We start from the raw sequence: 18,499 nt of genomic DNA, 5'->3' as shown, positions 1-18,499 counted from the left end.
GGCCCTGCAAGCATTTGAAGTAATTAGGTTTTCATCTCTTCCTCCTTTTAGATTCTGAGGCTCCTAGGGATCTCTTTTGCCCTGGGGAAGACTTTGAGAGCCTTGGGACATGGAAAGGGGGAAGTCTTTTTAAAAAAAGCTGTCTGATGACTGCTGCCCAGTCCGGGTTATGCCACACAAAGTTATGGCAGTAGGATTTTGCCCATTACTGTGTTTATTATAATTTTGATCTTGATTTTGATTTTTATGTCTGATTTTTTAAAATAAATTGGTGTTATTGATTTATTGTAAACCACCCAGAGTGGCCTTGTAGCCGGATGGGTGGTATAAAAGTCAAATAAATAATATAAATAAATAATAGAAGAAATAGAATTGACAAACTCCCTAGTACACAACCGATTAACTACTTACCATATTTTTCGCTCCATAAGACGCACCTTTCCATAAGACGCACCAATTTTTTAGGAGAAGAAAACAGGAAAATATAATCTGTTTTCTTCACTCCATAAGACGCACAGACTTTCCACCCCCCTGTTTTGTGGGAAAAAAGTGTGCCTTATGGTGCTAAAAATACGGTAGTTTATAGCCAGAGGATTGTACTTGAAGTTTACCTGGCACACTTTACAGAAGCTTCCAAGAAATGTCTGTGATCAAACATACCTAAAAGCTAATTACAAGTTTTTAAAAACTTTTATTAGGAATAAATAGAAACACAAAAGAAGCAGGATGGGTCTTTCACAAAGCTCATATAACAGTGTTTTAAAAACCCTGTCGGTATTCCCAATTGCAAGCCTAAGCTAACTAACTTCAAGATATTATTATTATTATTTATTTAATTTATACCCCGCCTATCTGGTCGGTGAGGACCACTCTAGGCGGCTGGATAATTAATCCAGTTATTATATTTTATAAGTGAGTAGTATCTGCACAGTAATGTTTGTAACTCTTAATCATTTTGGAGATTTTTCAAGACAAACTCATTTTGAAATATCCAAGCTAATTATTTAAGTTGTGAAATCATTAGTATCCATACAAAATTTCTTTTTTCTCATTGTTACCATTTCAGGAAACAAACAAGCAAACTTTGAAATATATATATATATATATGAGACTCCAATTATATCAACACAAATCTGTGAATGTGACTTAAAAGGGATGATGATTAAATGGCACAGATAAAAGACATAAAAGGAATGAAAGTGTAACAAATTTAAAATGCAATTTGACAACCTACCAAGAGAAGAAAATATAACACCAACCCAGATGAAAGTATGTTCTCCGTCCAGTGAGGCCGTTTGCCCAAAGCAAACCTGAATTTTAAAAAAGTCTTTGCCTCTTGGTAGCTGGAAATCAAATAGAGAGACCATATAGTCCTTGATAGCAAGTTTTAGGGTCTGGCAACCATCACCAGGAAAGGCGTGATGTGAGTGAACAGTAATGAAGACAAAATGTATCCTTTCATCATCATCATATTAGAACTGCAGGTCTGGAAAGGACCCTATGGATCATCAAGTCCAGCCCCTGTCAAGGAGGCACAGTGGGGAATCAAACTGCCAACCTCTGGCTCCACAGCCAGAGACTTAAACCACTGAGCTATCCAGCAGTTCTTAGAGTAGCAGATATATCACAAGTATGTTGGCAACGTTTGTAAGGTTTTCTTTTTTGAAAATATTTCTGTGAAACAGTATCCAGAGACCTACTCTGGGTGTACCTAGTAGGAAGTGTGGCCCCAATTCAGTGAGCTATGTATAGCAGAAGTACATGTGTGACACTGAAGAAAAACAAGATCCATTGGCCACAAGGAACATGTTCTACGTTTCTTTGGATCCAGCTCAGGATTCAGTGAAAGTCAAAACTCTCATCCTTCTCATACTCCCTGTTCATCTTCATGGGTTTTATGCTCATTCAGTTTTGGTGGTTGCTTTTTATAGTAATGTAATTTGTTCCTTTGAAGGCCAAGAAAACTGTTTCTTCACATGAAATGAGTTTGCTCCCTTTTGCTTTTCTAGGTACCTGAACACATCAAGCCTTCTGTGTGATTGCCAGTTGAAATGGCTTCCAGAATGGCTGACAGACAACAACTTCCAGACATTTGTGAATGCCACTTGTGCCCACCCTCAGACACTCAAGGGAAGAAATGTTTTTGCTGTCAGCTTGGATGGTTTTGTGTGTGGTGAGTCTACAAAGCAATTTACCACTGACGGGGTTTGAAAATAAGAGGGTGGTTTAGAGAAGAGAAAACTGTCTTTTATCTTTATTGCCTGGACTAATGGGGTTAATTTTCTTTTTGTTTAATTAAAATACTCTTTTTCCTTTTACTCCTTATGAACTCTGATCTCCAGATATTTAGAGATTGTGGTTTTACTTCAAATGGGCAGTTTATGACATAATTTCACATACAAAGAGCAGATCAGTGGTTAAAATATGGATAGAGCTTAGGTAAGCATAGTTCTAAATAAAATCATAGTTTGATTTGTTTAGACTGGTGTTTACTTTGTGTTCTTAAATGGAGCAATTCAATCATTCTTTAAGGAAGATGCTGTCATTGTTCAAAGGTCAAGAAGCATTCAGATAAGAAACCAATGTTGCCACCTTAAATCAATACAGTATTTCTTCTTTGTAATCTGTGTGAGATCTATAATAATAAATAATAAACATGTGCCATGAAATAAATACAGATTTATGGCAACCCTTTTCAGAGTTGTCCACGTAGTGGTTACACAGGCGTGGTTTACCATTCCCTTCTTCTGGCGTGTTGTGGGACTGTGCTGCTTGGCCAAGGCCACACAAACTGGCTCTTCTTCCAGAAGGCACAGTGGGGAATTGAACTCCCAACCTCTGACTCCAGAGCTATCCAGCCAGTGACATCTGTAAGAACATTTAAATCATAGGAGAAGATTCTGCCATTCTGCCACCCTGGTAGGCAGGTCAGGTCCCATGATCCTGTCCAAACCTGTTTACAGTATTCTCTGCCAGACCAGCTTTTGGGGCTTCTTAAGTACCTTAGGAATCATTCTGAACAGAGCAGAAAGGGTACTCACTGTTGTTAATAGATTCAGTACCATCTTTAGGCATGTGGCAGTGAAACTTAATCTAAACTAGATTCGGAACTGAACCCATTCCAGATACAAGGGTAGCTATTTCTGTAGCATAGTCTTTGTACTCTTTTTGAAGTAAAGATAAGGTGATTTATCTTTCAGGAAATGACATGCTTCTTTATAATGTCCTGTGAAACTGGACACAAGAACCTCGGAAGTGTTTTTTTTTTTTCTTCAAATATTTACAGTGCTGTTAATTTTGTATTACTTTTACTATAGAGGGAATAATTTAATGCTGAATGTGAGATCCAGATGTGAAAAATTGTTTTGTATGTTAACATCTATCCTTGCAACCAGTATCAAAGTGCTCTTGCATGCTCTACTGTTGTTTTGTACATACTTAGGAACACACTAAAAGAAATAAATTTATGTAAGCACAACGAGGAGCAAAAACAAGGTTACCTATTCTGGTCATCTCCAAAATATACCTAGTGAAACAGCAGGTTAAAAGGTCTGATTGACACAGTTCTTAGCAAATGAAATTAAGCTGCAAAATATCACCTATATAAAAGAAAATATTTGCTGTCAGTTGATTCAAAGTTAAAGGAACATTCAGTCATAGCATATCAAACTTCCGTACAGTAGAACCTAGTATAGAATCAGTACAGGCTAGCTTCTTAATCGTTTTAAAACAGTGCTGTAATTGAGAGATTTGCTATTTGAATTAATCTTATTGTACAACATATGCCAGAAATAGGTGAAATTTTTATTATATGCTATTGGGATTAACAAATTTGCCAAGTTGAATAAACATTTTGATCTTCATAACCTAGTTATCCTGTCAGTGTTCTAGGGAAAATGCTGCTTAAAGATATATTTGAATTCTTGAGATAGTAAGCTATTTAATTCTTAAATCTTGCACCTGAATGGTTGTTATTCAGATACCTCTTTTTGCATTTAGTATAATGATTGCTCAGCAGGAGACAAATATACATGCATTTCTAAATTTAATGAAAATAACTGTATGTGTTCACATGTGGTTTTAGATGCTAATTCAAGATGCCAGGTTACAATTCTGGGAAGAAAAGTTTTTTAAAAGAAAAGAAAAGAAAAACAGTAAAAGAGCACATTAACAGAGATAAAAATATGTGCTTACAGGTGGTCTCATCCTTACAATTTAATATTGGTGTCATTTGTACCTTTCATAGCTATCTAAAGTTGCCAAATTTCAGATCTGAAAGGAATTTTTTGAGAATGGGAAAAGAATATTGAAATGTGCAGTGCCCTCTAAACATAAAATAATCTTCCTGATCCAGAAGTTCAAGTTTTAAATACAGTAGAATTTATTTCCCCTCGACTAAAGCCACCACCATGCCTTTTGCTGGACCAGAAGGGTTGAAAAAGCTGTAAGGAACTAACAGCAGTTACAGCTGTGATTGAAGAAGGGGCCAGGGAGCTGGCTTCAACATACAGTATAATTATATTTTCTCCTATAAGAGCAGCTAGCCCAGTAACTGACAGGGGAAAACAAAAGGAGTGGAAAGTTAGAGGTGCAATCTTTTGGGAGCCCAAGCAGAGGTAAATCCCATTGAGGTCAATGGGATTAACCTCAAATGTGACTGGATTTCCTGCTTTTTGAGCACAATAATTACATGACTTCATTATGTAAAATGTTGCACTGATTAGGGCTACAGTTACCCTTTCTTGTTTATGAATATAATACCATGCATAGAATGTTCTCTCTGTAGTTCAGTAGAGCTTGGGGGTTACCCCCCCACAAAGTAGATTTCCTTCCTCCCCCCACTTTTCAAGTTACACCATATCCATACAAATGTACAAGTGAAACCAAACTGTATAGGATCTCTTTGATGGGTTATTATGACCTTGCATTAGGAAGGATGGTTCCCCTTTTGGACAAAGCTTTTGAGCTGAGAACAGATGAAACTGAAGATATTTTGAGGAGTGTTTGGACCTCCACACATTTCAACTTACAATTCCCATCAGCCTCACCCAATGTAGCAAACAGTGAAGGATTGTGAAAGTTGCCCAAAACATACAGAGGGGCAGGGATACTTGTCCCCTGCTCTGCACTGACATTATTGGTTTACTTTTTTTTAAAGTATTCTTGAATAGTACATTTTAGATTGCAGAATGGAAAATCAGCAGTATAACTTTTTTGACCTTTTAAAAATATACAATAGAAAACTTACAAGTCTGTTTTCCTGCTTTCCTTTATTTCCTCAGTCTTGCTGACATGAAGTCGTAGGATCTTATTCCTGTATTTCATTTTTGTCTCTCTCTTTTTCCTATTTCATTTTTATGTACAGATGATTTTCCAAAGCCACAGATTACTGTCCAACCTGAAACTCAGTCAGCAATCAGAGGTTCCAATTTAAGTTTTATATGTTCAGCGGCCAGCAGCAGTGATTCCCCAATGACTTTTGCATGGAAGAAGGACAATGAATTGCTACATGATGCTGAGATTGAGAATTATGCACACCTCAGGGCACAGGGTGGCGAAGTGATGGAATATACCACCATTCTTAGGCTCCGCAATGTGGATTTCAGTAGCGAAGGGAAATACCAGTGTGTTATTTCGAATCACTTTGGCTCATCCTATTCTGTAAAAGCTAAACTTACGGTGAACAGTAAGTATCTTGAGTTGACTTGTATATTAAACCAAAAGGTCATAACACTAAATTTCGTACCCGAGTGTCCTCTCAGAACATGTGATGAAGAGATGTTGGGAAGATGACTGCATTTGATTGCCGGATATGTAATGGTGGACAATAGGATTTTTGACCTAAAATCGACCCACTTTAGCTAGCATATCCAGTGATGAGAGATCATGGAAGTTGCAGTGCAATAACATCTGGGAGAGTATAATCATCCAACCGTGCTGTAGACACATGGGAAGCAATTCTTTTTACAGGTGCAAAAATCATGTCCTGAAGAATAAATTGGAAATACAGTCACACTTCAGTGGCTATAAAGCTGAAACTTTACTTCAGTATTTATAAGTGGGCACTGAAATATAAAATTATTGGCCACACCTCTTGGTACACACATCCACCCACTGTTACTTCTGCCTTGTGATTGTAGGGTGTTATGTGTAAGGATGCATCTGAAAGTTCCCGGAAACAATATTCGATTTAGAATGTAACTGTTTAATTGCTGAAAGGGACAAGCAGCAGAGAACATATTTAGCCTATCCTTAAAAAAATTAGGTGTCTTCTAGTCACAGTTCAGAATGCTGGTATTGACCTTTAAATTCCTTTGTGGCAGAGGGCCAAAGTACCTGCAAGATTGTCTATCTCTGTGTCAGTCTTTCCTTAAGTTCATTGTAGGTAATTTATTTCTCCAGATGTCCCATTAAATGGTGTGCTAGGTAGCCACCTAGCAAATATATTTTGATTTTTCCAATCCTTTAAAGGACTGGTAATACTAAAGCAGAGTAGTTGTTGTCAATAATGTGCTTAATTGTATGACTGACACATTTATTTATTTATTTATTTATTTATTTATTTATTTATTTATTTATTTATGTATTTATTTATTTATTTATTTATATATATGCATACCGCTCACACTACCCCCAGGTCTCTGGGGAGCCAGCTATGTAACCAGCAACTTTTAATTAGATGCAATTTGCCACACAACTTAGCAATTTCACTTCTAGTGTAAAAGCACTATAGGATTCTGGCAAATAACTTATTTACGATAATAAGACAATAACGACAGCAACATATCAGTCAGAGGTCTGTTGAAAGAGAATTGTTTCATAATACTGCTCTACCTAATGTTCTAATTTTGGATGTCTATTTTAACATTTTATGGCATGTAAGCAATCAAATCAAGTGTTACTGTATCTCAGCAATAAAAGTGCATTGAATTGTTGATAGATATTTACTGTGGTGACTTTAAGCACAAAACGTTGAGTAAGATAATATTTAGCAATGCAAGAGTGAAAAAAAATCAAGACCGTGAAGCAAGCACTTTGTTTAAAGTAATGCTATTCAATAGTACTGGAAATATGTCTTTTCCCCAGTAATGATATATCAAACTTTTCCAAGCTGATTTGATTTACACGGTTCATTAAAATTATTTCTAAAACTAGATTACATAATCTCCACTGAACAGTCAAAACAACTGCCGTTCAAGACATAATAATAAAGGAATGAAGCTATGGAATAATAAACTCAAATACAATATCATAAATTGATACAGCAGAGTACATAAAAGTATCAAAAGACTCTTGATAGCATCATATTTTGGGTTTTTTTATATACATCTTAAATGTTTGTCTTCAAGATGGTCAACAGTAAATATATCAGGAAATGTTAAGTTTTGCAGTAAAACTTTTAAAAGAAAATGTAGCATCCGATAAAAGCACATGTCAAGCTAGGACTTGAGTCACATTAAAATGCCCCCCAAAATAATGGGGCACAAAAAGAAGGTCATGTGGGCACTAGGAGTGCCGCCACTGGGACACAGGGGAATCTCCATAAGGAAGCACTTAGTCGATTCCAAAGCAGAGATTGATGGATAAATACAGAAAGAGATATTTGCTCCTTTAGATATTTGGGTCTCAAGCTATTTTGGGCTTTGAAAGTAAGTACTAGCATCTAGAATTGGGCCTAAGAGCAAATAGCCAGTACAGTTCTTTTACGATCAGGGATTCACACATTATGCATGCAAATGCTATATATCCACACAGAAAACAGCTGTCTGAATACTAACTATGAAGATGATAATTCATGCAATGCAATGGTATGTGATTTTTCCCCATATCCTCCCCCCAGTGCTTCCTTCATTTACCAAGATGCCCATGGACCTTACCATTCGTGCAGGCGCAATGGCCCGACTGGAATGTGCTGCAGTTGGCCACCCAGTGCCCCAGATTGCTTGGCAGAAAGATGGTGGCACTGACTTCCCAGCAGCACGCAAGCGACGTATGCATGTGATGCCTGAAGATGATGTGTTTTTTATTGTGGATGTCAAAATTGAGGATACCGGTGTTTACAGCTGCACAGCACAAAATACAGCTGGTAGCATTTCTGCAAATGCGACATTGACAGTCTTAGGTAAGATCAAACATGATATCCACAAATGTGATACACTGGTGATATGATGCATATGTTCCCCATCGTCCTCATCTTCTGGAGAGCAACAAAACAACAACCAGTAAATGTCCATCAGAATTTTAATAAAACAAAACAAATCCAAACATGAAACATTTTGACAAATACATCAGCTTCAGTCACAGAACTGAAGATGAATCTCCAGGCTTAAAAGATGAAACAATTTAATCTACCATACTGGTGTTTCATCCTCACTATTCAAACTGAAGCTGACGTAGATGCTGGAATGTTTCCATGCTTGGATTTGTTTTCTCTTACTGAATATTTGATACAATTCTTGGTTCTTGTTTTGTTGTCACACAGTGTGACTGCCTGTGTGCAGTTGCAGCCTTGAAAATTCTATTTTCTTGTCAAAAAACTGTGTCACCGATTTAATCATATGTTTTATTTTGTCTTTGACGGTGAGTAATGCTGTATCATTAAAACTACAAGAGAATTTTTCTGACTTGGTTGAAGTAACAGTCATGTTTATGCTTCCATTTACAGAAACACCCTCATTTTTACGGCCCTTGCTGGACCGAACAGTGACAAAGGGCGAAACTGCAGTTTTGCAGTGTATCGCAGGTGGTAGTCCTCCACCACGACTCAACTGGACCAAGGACGACAGCACTTTGGTAGTGACTGAGAGGCATTTCTTTGCAGCAGGAAATCAGTTGCTTATCATTGTGGACACAGACTTTGAAGATGCTGGGAAGTACACATGTGAAATGTCTAACACTCTTGGAACAGAGAGGGGCAACATTCGCCTCAGTGTAATTCCCACTCCTACCTGTGACTCTCCTCAGAATGCTGCTCCGTCTTTGGACGATGATGGATGGGCCACTGTGGGTGTTGTGATCATAGCTGTGGTATGCTGTGTGGTGGGTACTTCTCTCGTGTGGGTGGTCATCATATACCACACAAGGAGAAGAAATGAAGATTGCAGCATTACAAACACAGGTGTGTAAACTGAAACTTGGCACTGGAAGAGCACACACAAATATGTTTGTGGTTTCCTTACATAAGTTTTTCCAGAAATATGTGTCTCTTGATTCATATTCAGAAGACTGAATAGCTTTTCAACACTCTAGCTCATTAGGTTCAAGCTACTGCAAAAAGTCATTATACTGATTGCTTTCTGCATGTCTGTGTATTTTTGTTTAAACACAGATGAGACAAATCTGCCTGCTGATATTCCAAGTTATCTGTCATCCCAAGGAACTCTGGCTGAAAGACAAGATGGATATGGGTCATCAGAGAATGAAAGCCAACACCATTTTGCATCATCTTCATCTTCGTCCATGGGCGGATATTTTTTACAACAGAGAGATGGTAGTGGTGAGTATTCAACACCACCATGTGATACATCTTTTGTTGTTGTTTAGTTGTTTAGTCATGTCCGACTCTTCGTAACCCCATGGACCAGAGCATGTCAGGCCTTCCTGTCTTCCACTGCCTCCCGGAGTTTGATTAGATTCATGTTTATAGCTTTGATGACACTATCCAACCATCTCATCCTCTGTCATCCCCTTCTCCTCTTGCCTTCACTTTCCCAACATCATGGTCTTTTCCAGGGAGTCTTCTCTTCTCATGAGATGGCCAAAATATTGGAGCCTCAGCTTCAGGATCCGTCCTTCCAGTGAGCACTCAGGGTTGATTTCCTTTAGAATGGATAGTTTTGTTCTCCTTGCAGTCCAGGGGATTCTCAAGAGCCTCCTCCAGCACCACAATTCAAAAGCATCAATTCTTCAGCCGTCAGCTTTCTTTATGGTCCAGCTCTCGCTTCCATACATCACTACAGGAAAAACCATAGCTTTGAATATTCAGACTTTTGTTGGCAAGGTGATGTCTCTGCTTTTTAAGATGTTGCCAAGGTTTGTCATCATTTTAGTTCCAAGAATCAGGCGTCTTTTAATTTTGTGGCTGCTGTCACCATCTGCAGTGATCATGGAGCCCAGGAAAGTGAAAGCTGGCACTGCCTCCATATCTTTCCCTTCTATTTCCCAGGAGGTGATGGGGCCAGTGGCCATGATCTTAGTTTTTTTGATGTTGAGCTTCAGACCATTTTTTGCGCTCTCCTCTTTCACCCTCATTAAGAGGTTCTTTAATTCCTCCTCACTTTCTGCCATCAGAGTAGTATCATCTGCCTATCTGAGGTTGTTGATATTTCTTCTGGCAATCTTGATTCCGGCTTGGGATTCCTCCAGTCCTGCCTTCCGCATGATGTATTCTGCATATAAATTCAGATGTAAAAGTTCTACTAATTTCTATGGGAGTTACTCCCAAATAACTCTGTAGAGGGTTACAGCGTGTATTCTCTGGATTTAATACATTGGTTCCTGGCATGCAATTTCTTTTATTCCCAGCTTTGATAGACTTTCTATGAAAATGATAAATACAGTTAGGAAATAATGGCTTGATTATCTTTCTGTTTATTATCAGCTTGTCCTTTATGAATATTAAAATATCAAAATTTTCTCATTTTGCTGCAGCCTTCTTCTGTAAATTAGCCTTTCCAACCTTTCTCCATTTCCAGGGCATGCTAGATTACAAGTCTTGTCACCCCAGCCGAAATAGCAGGTGTTCTACTATAACTGATTGTAGCTGGCTGGATAGCTCAGTGAGTTCAGTGTCCAACTGCCAAGCCAGAGGCTGAAAGTTCAGTTCCCCACTGTGTATCCCAGAAGAGCCAGCCTATGAGGCTTTGGGCAAACTGCAGTCCCAAGATGTCGCCTAAAGAAGGGAATGGTAAACCACTTCTAACTGTTATCGGCTTAGAAAACTCCAGAAAGAATCACCATAAATCAGAATTGACTTGATGACCTATGATGATGATACAAACACATCTGGAAGGCAAAACATGACAGAAGTGTCTCTTATTTATCATGCTGCCCCCCAGAAGGATTAGGTACACACACAAGAAAGGTCACTGTTAACAACTGTCAACAATCCATGACAATGGGTGGAGAAGGACTGCAGAAGTGGGATTATCCCTCACCCCCCAAGTCCTTTGTCCTTCTAATGAGCTTATTCAGACCAGAAGAAAATGAAAACAACTGGAGGATATATCACCAACTCTCCTCAGACTGAAGAAGCTGCTTGGATGATTAGTGCAACATTTCAACATAACAAGAAAGAAGTCCAGTTGCCATGACTCAACTTCCAGACTACAGAAGGTTGCAACAGATTTTCTTAATGTAGAAATGCACTTTTGAGGGCTGTGTTGAGATGAACATGTCCAAGGAATATTTTGGGGGTTTTTGTTGCCTTGAATTTTGCTTCATTTTAATTTTTTTTTCCTGTAGAGCCAAGTTTTTGAACTACTGGTCAATGATATTACCCTGTTTTCCCTGAGGATAAGACCTAACCTGAAAATAAGCCCTAGTATGATTTTTCAGGATGCTCGTACCCCCAAAATAAGCCCCAGTTAAATGAAACCCCACCATCCACCACTGTGTGTGCAGCAACCAGAAGAGGAGGACATGACAGTATTTGAATAACTGAAGATTGTTGTACATGAAAAAAAAAAAAAAAACATTCCCTGAAAATAAGCCCTAATGCATTTTTGGACCAAAAATTAATATAAGACCCTGTCCTGTTTTTGGGGAAACACAGTAATAGCATGTAGATTGCTGCCAAGTTCCTTCAGCAACAGTGCCAGCTGAGGTCTTGTTGCTGACAGAAGAGTGCTGTTCCCCCATTTCTCCAACAACAAATTGATGTCTTATGTTCCAAATTAATGTTGTTCCAGTTCTTCCACATCCCAGAAGCTTAAGCCTACATTCACTTATGTTCTGTGGGAGATAAGTTTTTTTTAAAGGACCTGTATGGCAACCAGACATTTTTTGCCTGTCCATCCTCCAAGTCTTTCATTGTTGCAGGAAGATCCTATACCCATAAGAAGCAAAGACATACATTTGGAGAAAAGTTCCTGCAATAGTGATCCAAGCAATGATAGGAATCTCCACGCTCTAAATTAGTGGGATTTTCCAACATAATAAACTTTGTTCAAGGAATACTACTGACGACAATTCCCTTCTCCCCTTACAGCAGCTACTGTCCACTTTTGGCAAGTTATTTGTAAAAATTGTAAAAGTTTTTCAGAAAGCTAGCTAAGTTCCAAGGGTCAGTTCTACATCCATTTAAAAAAGGAACTGTGTGGACATAGTTACTATGGAGAGCACATAACTGATTGAAAACCAGGACGAGTAGAAAATGTGCAGGCCAGGTGTTCTCAAAATAGTGTTGTATCGAAATACTTGTGTTGGATTGTTGAGGTCAATCAGATTATTTCCAGTTTACAATGACCATATGAAATAATGATCTGCAGAGGTCCGTAATATTAGTGGTCCTGCTCAGGTCTGGCAAATTAAAGGTCATTCTTTACTGGGTGAATGAATTTCATGTTAGATCTTCTACTTTTCCGAGCATTACTGTCTTTCCAAGTGACTTTTATCTTCTCATGAGACAACCGAAGTATGACTGCCTCTATTCATTCATTGTACAGTGGTACCTCGCTAGACGGCGACCTTGTAAAACGACAAATCCGCATGACGATGAGGTTTTGCAATCGCTATAGCGATTCGCAAAACAGTCATTCCAATGGGGGATTTTCGCTGGATGATGATTTGGTCCATGCTTCACGGACTGTTTTTTCGCAAGACGATGATTTTTGCAGCTGATGGGCAGCTTCGCAAAATGGCTTCCCTGTGTTTTTGGGACCCATGCTTCACAGGACAGCCATTGTAACAGCTGGTTGGCACTCACAAAATGGCTTCTCTATGGGCGATCTTCGCTGGACGACGACTATTTTCCCCATTGGAATGCATTAAAGGGTTTCAATGCATTCCAATGGGGAAACGGTTTTCACATGACAATGATTTCGCTAAACAGCGATTTCTATGGAACGGATTATCATCATCATGTGGGGCACCACTGTAGCTCCTATTGAAAATTGAGGCTTGATTTGCTCTAGAAGCCATCTATTCATCTTTCTGGTAGCCATAAAGTGTCCATAAAGCTCTACCCCAACATCACATTTGAAAGGAATCTATTCTTTCTTCACTGTCCAGTTTTCACATCCATACCTAGTAATTAGTAGGGCTACCATATAGGTGATTATGCTTTGGTCTCCAGTGATGCATCCTTACAGTAGAGGATGCTTTTTAATTCTTTCATAGCTGCCTTTCCAAGTCTCAGTCTTTTTCTGATTTCCTGACTGCAGCTTCCATCTAGGTTTATGATTGCACTGGGGTGTACCAAATCTTTCACTACTTTGTTTTCTTCATTGTCAATACTAACATTTATGTCATTCATCATCATCATCATCATCATCATCATCTTAAAACTGCAGAGCTGGAAGGGATCCAATGGACTATCAACTTTAGCCCTACCTCTGACTCCTCAACTACCTAAACTAGCTGAGCTATCCAGCAGTTCAGAAATGATTTTAACTGCAATAATTCTCAACTATAATCCTGCTTCTGTCCTTTCTTCTTTTGCCTTCATTTGATATTTTTCTATGGATTTTCACTCCTCCTTAATCTGAATCTAATACCGGCTACCTTAAAAAATAATTGCTTCTATTTGAACCACAGACTCATCTACACACAGATTTTCACAATGTATCTTCATATGTGAAGTTAGAATAAAACTGATGCATACTATCATTATGTTATAGGAATGTGTCATGTGGATAATTGCAGTGAAAATGATTTAGAAGCTGTAGCAGATCCATTTTTATGCCATTATCTGGGAACATCAGGAAGTATATATTTGAAAGGGAATATGTGTGGCCCAGATGTGTTTGAAGTCTACAGTGCAGGTAATCTATTTTATGTATTTATCTAAGTATATATGGCTTTTTTCTCCTGGCCTCCTAAAGAATTTTTGCTCTGTGAAGCTAATGAGATGCCATTTCAATTTTTATTGTTGTTTTTATTTAAGGTTGTAACTCAGAGCAGAGAACTATGTGCACGGATGTTTATGATTCAAGCTACTTAAAGAAAAAAGAAAGTTATTCCCATCCTCACCTACCTGAAGATCATTTTGACCCATATATCAGCTTTTCTGGAATACATACTCCAAGCAGTAAATTGTTTCCTTCCATTTACACTCAAAGTGAAGAAAGTGTCACAAGAAGCCCACCGCTAAACATGGACATATGTGATTTGAAGAGAAATCAAGGGCCGTCTTCTGCTACTACAAGTAACACTTTCATGGGTATGTTTTAATTGGCCACTAATGTAATAATCATAAATGTACTTGCTATGGAACTTGTTTGTCAATAAATGATTATCTCATAAGATAGGGATGGGAATATTCTCCAGATTTTGTTGGACTGTAACTCTCATCATCCCTCACCACTGGCTATGATGACCCGGGGTTAAGGGAATTACAAACAACATATGGAGTGCCACATGTTCCCCACCCCTTCTGTAAAAGTTATGTATCAGTAGTTCCCAGTCATGGGTCCCCAGATGTTTTGGGGGGGGGGTTCAACTCCCAGAAATCCTGGCCAGCACAGCTCATGGTGAAGATTCCTGAGAGTTTTAGTCCAAGAACATCTGAGGACTCAAGGTTGGGAACCACTGGTCTAGATGAAGCTTTTGAATAACAACCTGAACATTTCGTATTTCAGTTATTTATTAAAGTAGGACCGAAGTATCCTTGGAGAATTGGTTCCCACCCCACCCCACCCCACCCCACCCCCCAGATATTGCAAATAGTGGAAACAGGAAGCACTTACTTCCAGTTTCTCTGGTCTCTGTGCATGATTGGGAGAGGGAGCCCTGGCTCAGTCTTGCCAAAGAAATGGGTTTCCTGCCCTCCTGTTCTCAAGGCAGCCTTCCCTGAAATCAGCAACTGCTGCCTCCCCCGTGCTGTTTCTCCATTTCCCTGGAAGCTGCTTCCCTCAGAGACATTAGGCCACAATTGTGTTTTTATTAGGCCAACTGTATTAGCATTGGTTCCATCTAGTGGTCAATCTTGGTATTACATCTTGGGAATGTGAATTTCTGGGTTTCATTTTATTTTATTTGAGGCAGCAGATGAGTGAAACCATGGGTATTGATTCCATAGACATAGCAATCCTACTATAGTATGTTTTTATGCTGAACGCAGAAGGGCAACCTCCTCTGCACCATGGGCTAGGGCATTTTTCTAAATGTTATCTGGTATATTATCTTCAAGGGGTAATCGGTATGGTTTCCCAGTCAGCTGTTGATCTATGAAAGGCAGCCTACTGCCATGTGTATACATAAGCCCTCACTGGAACTAAGGCACTTTTAGAAATGCATCTGTTACTAAGTCCATGACGTTTCATACGAACTGTTTAAAAAAGTGAAGATTCAGATGCAAACAATGATTTAAGAGTATTGCATTGTTCTGTGTTTCTGTTGGTTCCTTTTTTTGTCTGCTTTTCTTCTTGAGAGGAAAGTTCATAGATTTTTCTCCCTCTCTCCCTCATTCTCTTTCAGGCACATTTGGAAAACCAATATGGAGACATCAGCTTGATTCCTTTCCGACCTCTAAGCCACCATCAGTTTGGCAACTAAAAGCCTCCCCAAATCATCCTCATGAATCCTTAGACTTTGACTCAGAGTCGGAGGATGATAACAGAAAGGACAGGACGTTTTCGGACGGTGACAGTGGCCATTATATGTACAGGCAGGCAGCTAAACATTTTAGGACTCCTACTTTTCTGTCCTTTGAGTTGGATACATAGTTTTCCTACCATTTCCACAAAACTGTTTTATGACCCAAAGAAATATACTACCTCAAAGCGGACATTATTTAAAGAGAGAAGGGGAAAAGGACATTCCGTTCTTCGTCGTTCTCTTAGAGCTATGATTCCGAAAAAAAGAAATACATTTTATATGGATGCAAATTTATTGCAAAACATTATATACAGTTTCATGCAGATTATACATTCCTTATAGAATATATTTCTAATAATTTTATAGCTTTGTTTTAACCAAATAATCCCCTTTCTTTTGTAAATTAATTGTGTGAATAAGAACTATGCAATTGTTACTAAGGCTTCATTTTATTCAAATAGGTGCTGAAGTATTCCAAATGAATGCCAACACATGTACTCTGTGTGTGTGTGTGTGTGTGTGTGTCTGTCTGTCTCTGTCTATATGTGTTTAATGGATATTTGAAAGTTCAAAGAGGTAACATGGATGTAGTTGCATATAATTCTTTTATGAGTTGGACTGCTCTGTTCACTGGAACACTGATTTAAAAAAACACACACATGCAGCCAAGATTTGTTTAAAGAAATTAGAAAGGTGATTTCCTTGCCCCCTTGCCCAGTTTGTCTACATTCTGGTTGCCAATGAGTTCTGATAATGAATGTATGCACAGAGGTACTTGTACGTTTCTCACTCTCTATAGATTCAATCTGTAAAAATGCTTTGTAAGTAACCCAAGTTCTGTGGTTGAGTCATCCAACCCGAACCAACATGTGTCATAGTTCGTAGCAAAATCAGTACAGTATCAGGACTTCTAGTCCCAGGTATTAGCAAATCTCAGTTATTAATAATTTAGGCCTAGTCCAGAGGTCCTAAGTTTCAGGCACAGGTTCTCCTAAACAGAGGAGAATCCTGTCCACCCATTTCTTTCATGGGAAAACATTGGAAGCATGACTTGGATGAATGTTTGTGTCATGCTCCGTTTGAAGAACTAGAATATTGTCCTGCAGATTTCCACATATTGATAAGGATCTGCACTGAAGAAGCCTACAGACAAGCCACTTCATAAACAGACTTCTTTAAAGCAGCAGCAGGGTGCTTCTGCTTTCTTGTAAATCATATGATGCCCTCTTCCTAGGTAAAATGGGACTTTTCATTCCTCAGGTTTGTACCTCCTCCTCAAGTCCTGAGTTAAACAAAATGATTGTGCTGCTGCATCCTGTACCTAAACACCTCTCTTAAAAGACTAGGAGCTGGTTTTTTGTGTGGCCATTAGTTTTGCGATACAGCACGTGTGCTCTGTGTAGAAGATCCCAAGTTCAATGGTAGCAGGTGATGGGAAGGACCTCAACCAGAGACCTTGGAAGCCTGCAGGCAGTCAAAAGAGGATTAGGTAGAAATCCTGTGCTATCTTATCTCGGAATATGTTCCACTGAATTCAGTGGGACTTCCTTCTGGGTAGTCGACCTGAGTAGAACTGCAGAACCTTTTATTAAATTGACAAACAGATTGATCTGTCGCCTTCTTGATTGGGTTGCCTGTTTCTCCACATCTACCTGTTCGAAGTCTGAGCACATTCTCGTGATGAGAAACTTGGCACATGCTGGGACAGTGAGGAATACACTGTCTACTTCTACAATGCCCGCTCCTGCTGAAAAGAGAGTGGCTGTACACTTTGTAGAAATGGTTTCTGGCTGTCTTAACATAGCAATTGTTCTGTCTGCTTTTCATCCTGCAAATACATGTCTGGAAACAGTCACATGTAGCTGGGACAGTGTTTGCATTTAAAATGTCAGCTCATTAAAGTGTCAAAAGATGATCAGTTTGCAACTTAATCTTCTTCATGAAACAGCTGCCAAAGGATAGAATGATGGGAAGGTTGTGGCTTGAATGCCACCTTGCTCTTCTGTTGGACTCCTGGTAATCCATCAATTTGTGTCAAAGAAGTGCCACTTCTCATGTAATTTACCGTCTTCAGCCCCATTTTGTGAACACACTCACAGCAGTGTTTTGTGTTGTTCCTGCGTATACTGCTGTATACTGTATGCTATGCGTATACTGTTGTGCTGTTATTTCTTAAGCTTTTTCTTCCGCCTCCTTATCTTCTTGTTGGTTAAGAAACAGCAGTGTAGTAATGGGTAAGTAATTTACTTGCCTCCTTCCCATCAAATGCAACTGTGCTTTGTACAAAGTAGATCAGCAACTTGTGGGCCTTCAATTGTGCTTCTAGGACTGACTGGAGTTGCAGAGTAACAACATCTGGGGAGCTACAGATAGTCCACCTCTACATCAGCTCATTCTGTTCTTTCGCTTTCATGACACTTTTGGGGTATTTACCTTCCTTTGTGGCCTGTCCTTTCTTCCATTTCACAAAAAGCCATTGTTGGAATCAAAGAGTTAAACTTTGAGGTAAGCTGCGTACTTCAAAGCATATAGTTACAGTAATAAGGACTAGAAACTTGTTTGGTTTTACTTGTTAAAAAACAAGAGCTGGAATTCTATTTCTTATTATTACTATTATTTTTTTTCCTTGTAAAGGTAGGGTAAGGTAAGGGGCAGCTGGGATAGGGGTACCCTCGGAAGGGGTGGATTTGAATGGATATATTACAAATCAATAGTTTTCATAGTAATTCTGTACATTCTCTTC

At 38.9% G+C, this 18,499-nt stretch overlaps 1 protein-coding gene across 2 annotated transcripts in view; it reads left to right on the top strand.

The window, feature by feature from the left end:
• LRIG3 (leucine rich repeats and immunoglobulin like domains 3) overlaps positions 1 to 17,671 on the top strand; it is a 64,849-nt gene extending 47,178 nt beyond the window's left edge. For both annotated transcript variants that reach the window (XM_020795544.3, XM_073000438.2), the window contains 8 exons: positions 2,010 to 2,173; positions 5,366 to 5,686; positions 7,841 to 8,122; positions 8,666 to 9,118; positions 9,329 to 9,496; positions 13,839 to 13,982; positions 14,105 to 14,380; positions 15,637 to 17,671. In XM_020795544.3, coding sequence (XP_020651203.3) covers positions 2,010 to 2,173; positions 5,366 to 5,686; positions 7,841 to 8,122; positions 8,666 to 9,118; positions 9,329 to 9,496; positions 13,839 to 13,982; positions 14,105 to 14,380; positions 15,637 to 15,884 — 2,056 coding nt within the window. In that variant the 3' untranslated portion in view covers positions 15,885 to 17,671. The remainder of the gene's footprint in view (positions 1 to 2,009; positions 2,174 to 5,365; positions 5,687 to 7,840; positions 8,123 to 8,665; positions 9,119 to 9,328; positions 9,497 to 13,838; positions 13,983 to 14,104; positions 14,381 to 15,636) is intronic.
• The last annotated feature ends 828 nt before the right edge of the window (positions 17,672 to 18,499 follow it).

The sequence above is a fragment of the Pogona vitticeps genome, chromosome 5, assembly GCF_051106095.1.
Source record: "Pogona vitticeps strain Pit_001003342236 chromosome 5, PviZW2.1, whole genome shotgun sequence".
Classification (NCBI taxonomy): domain Eukaryota; kingdom Metazoa; phylum Chordata; class Lepidosauria; order Squamata; family Agamidae; genus Pogona; species Pogona vitticeps.
This window is presented reverse-complemented; position numbering and strand designations above follow the sequence as displayed.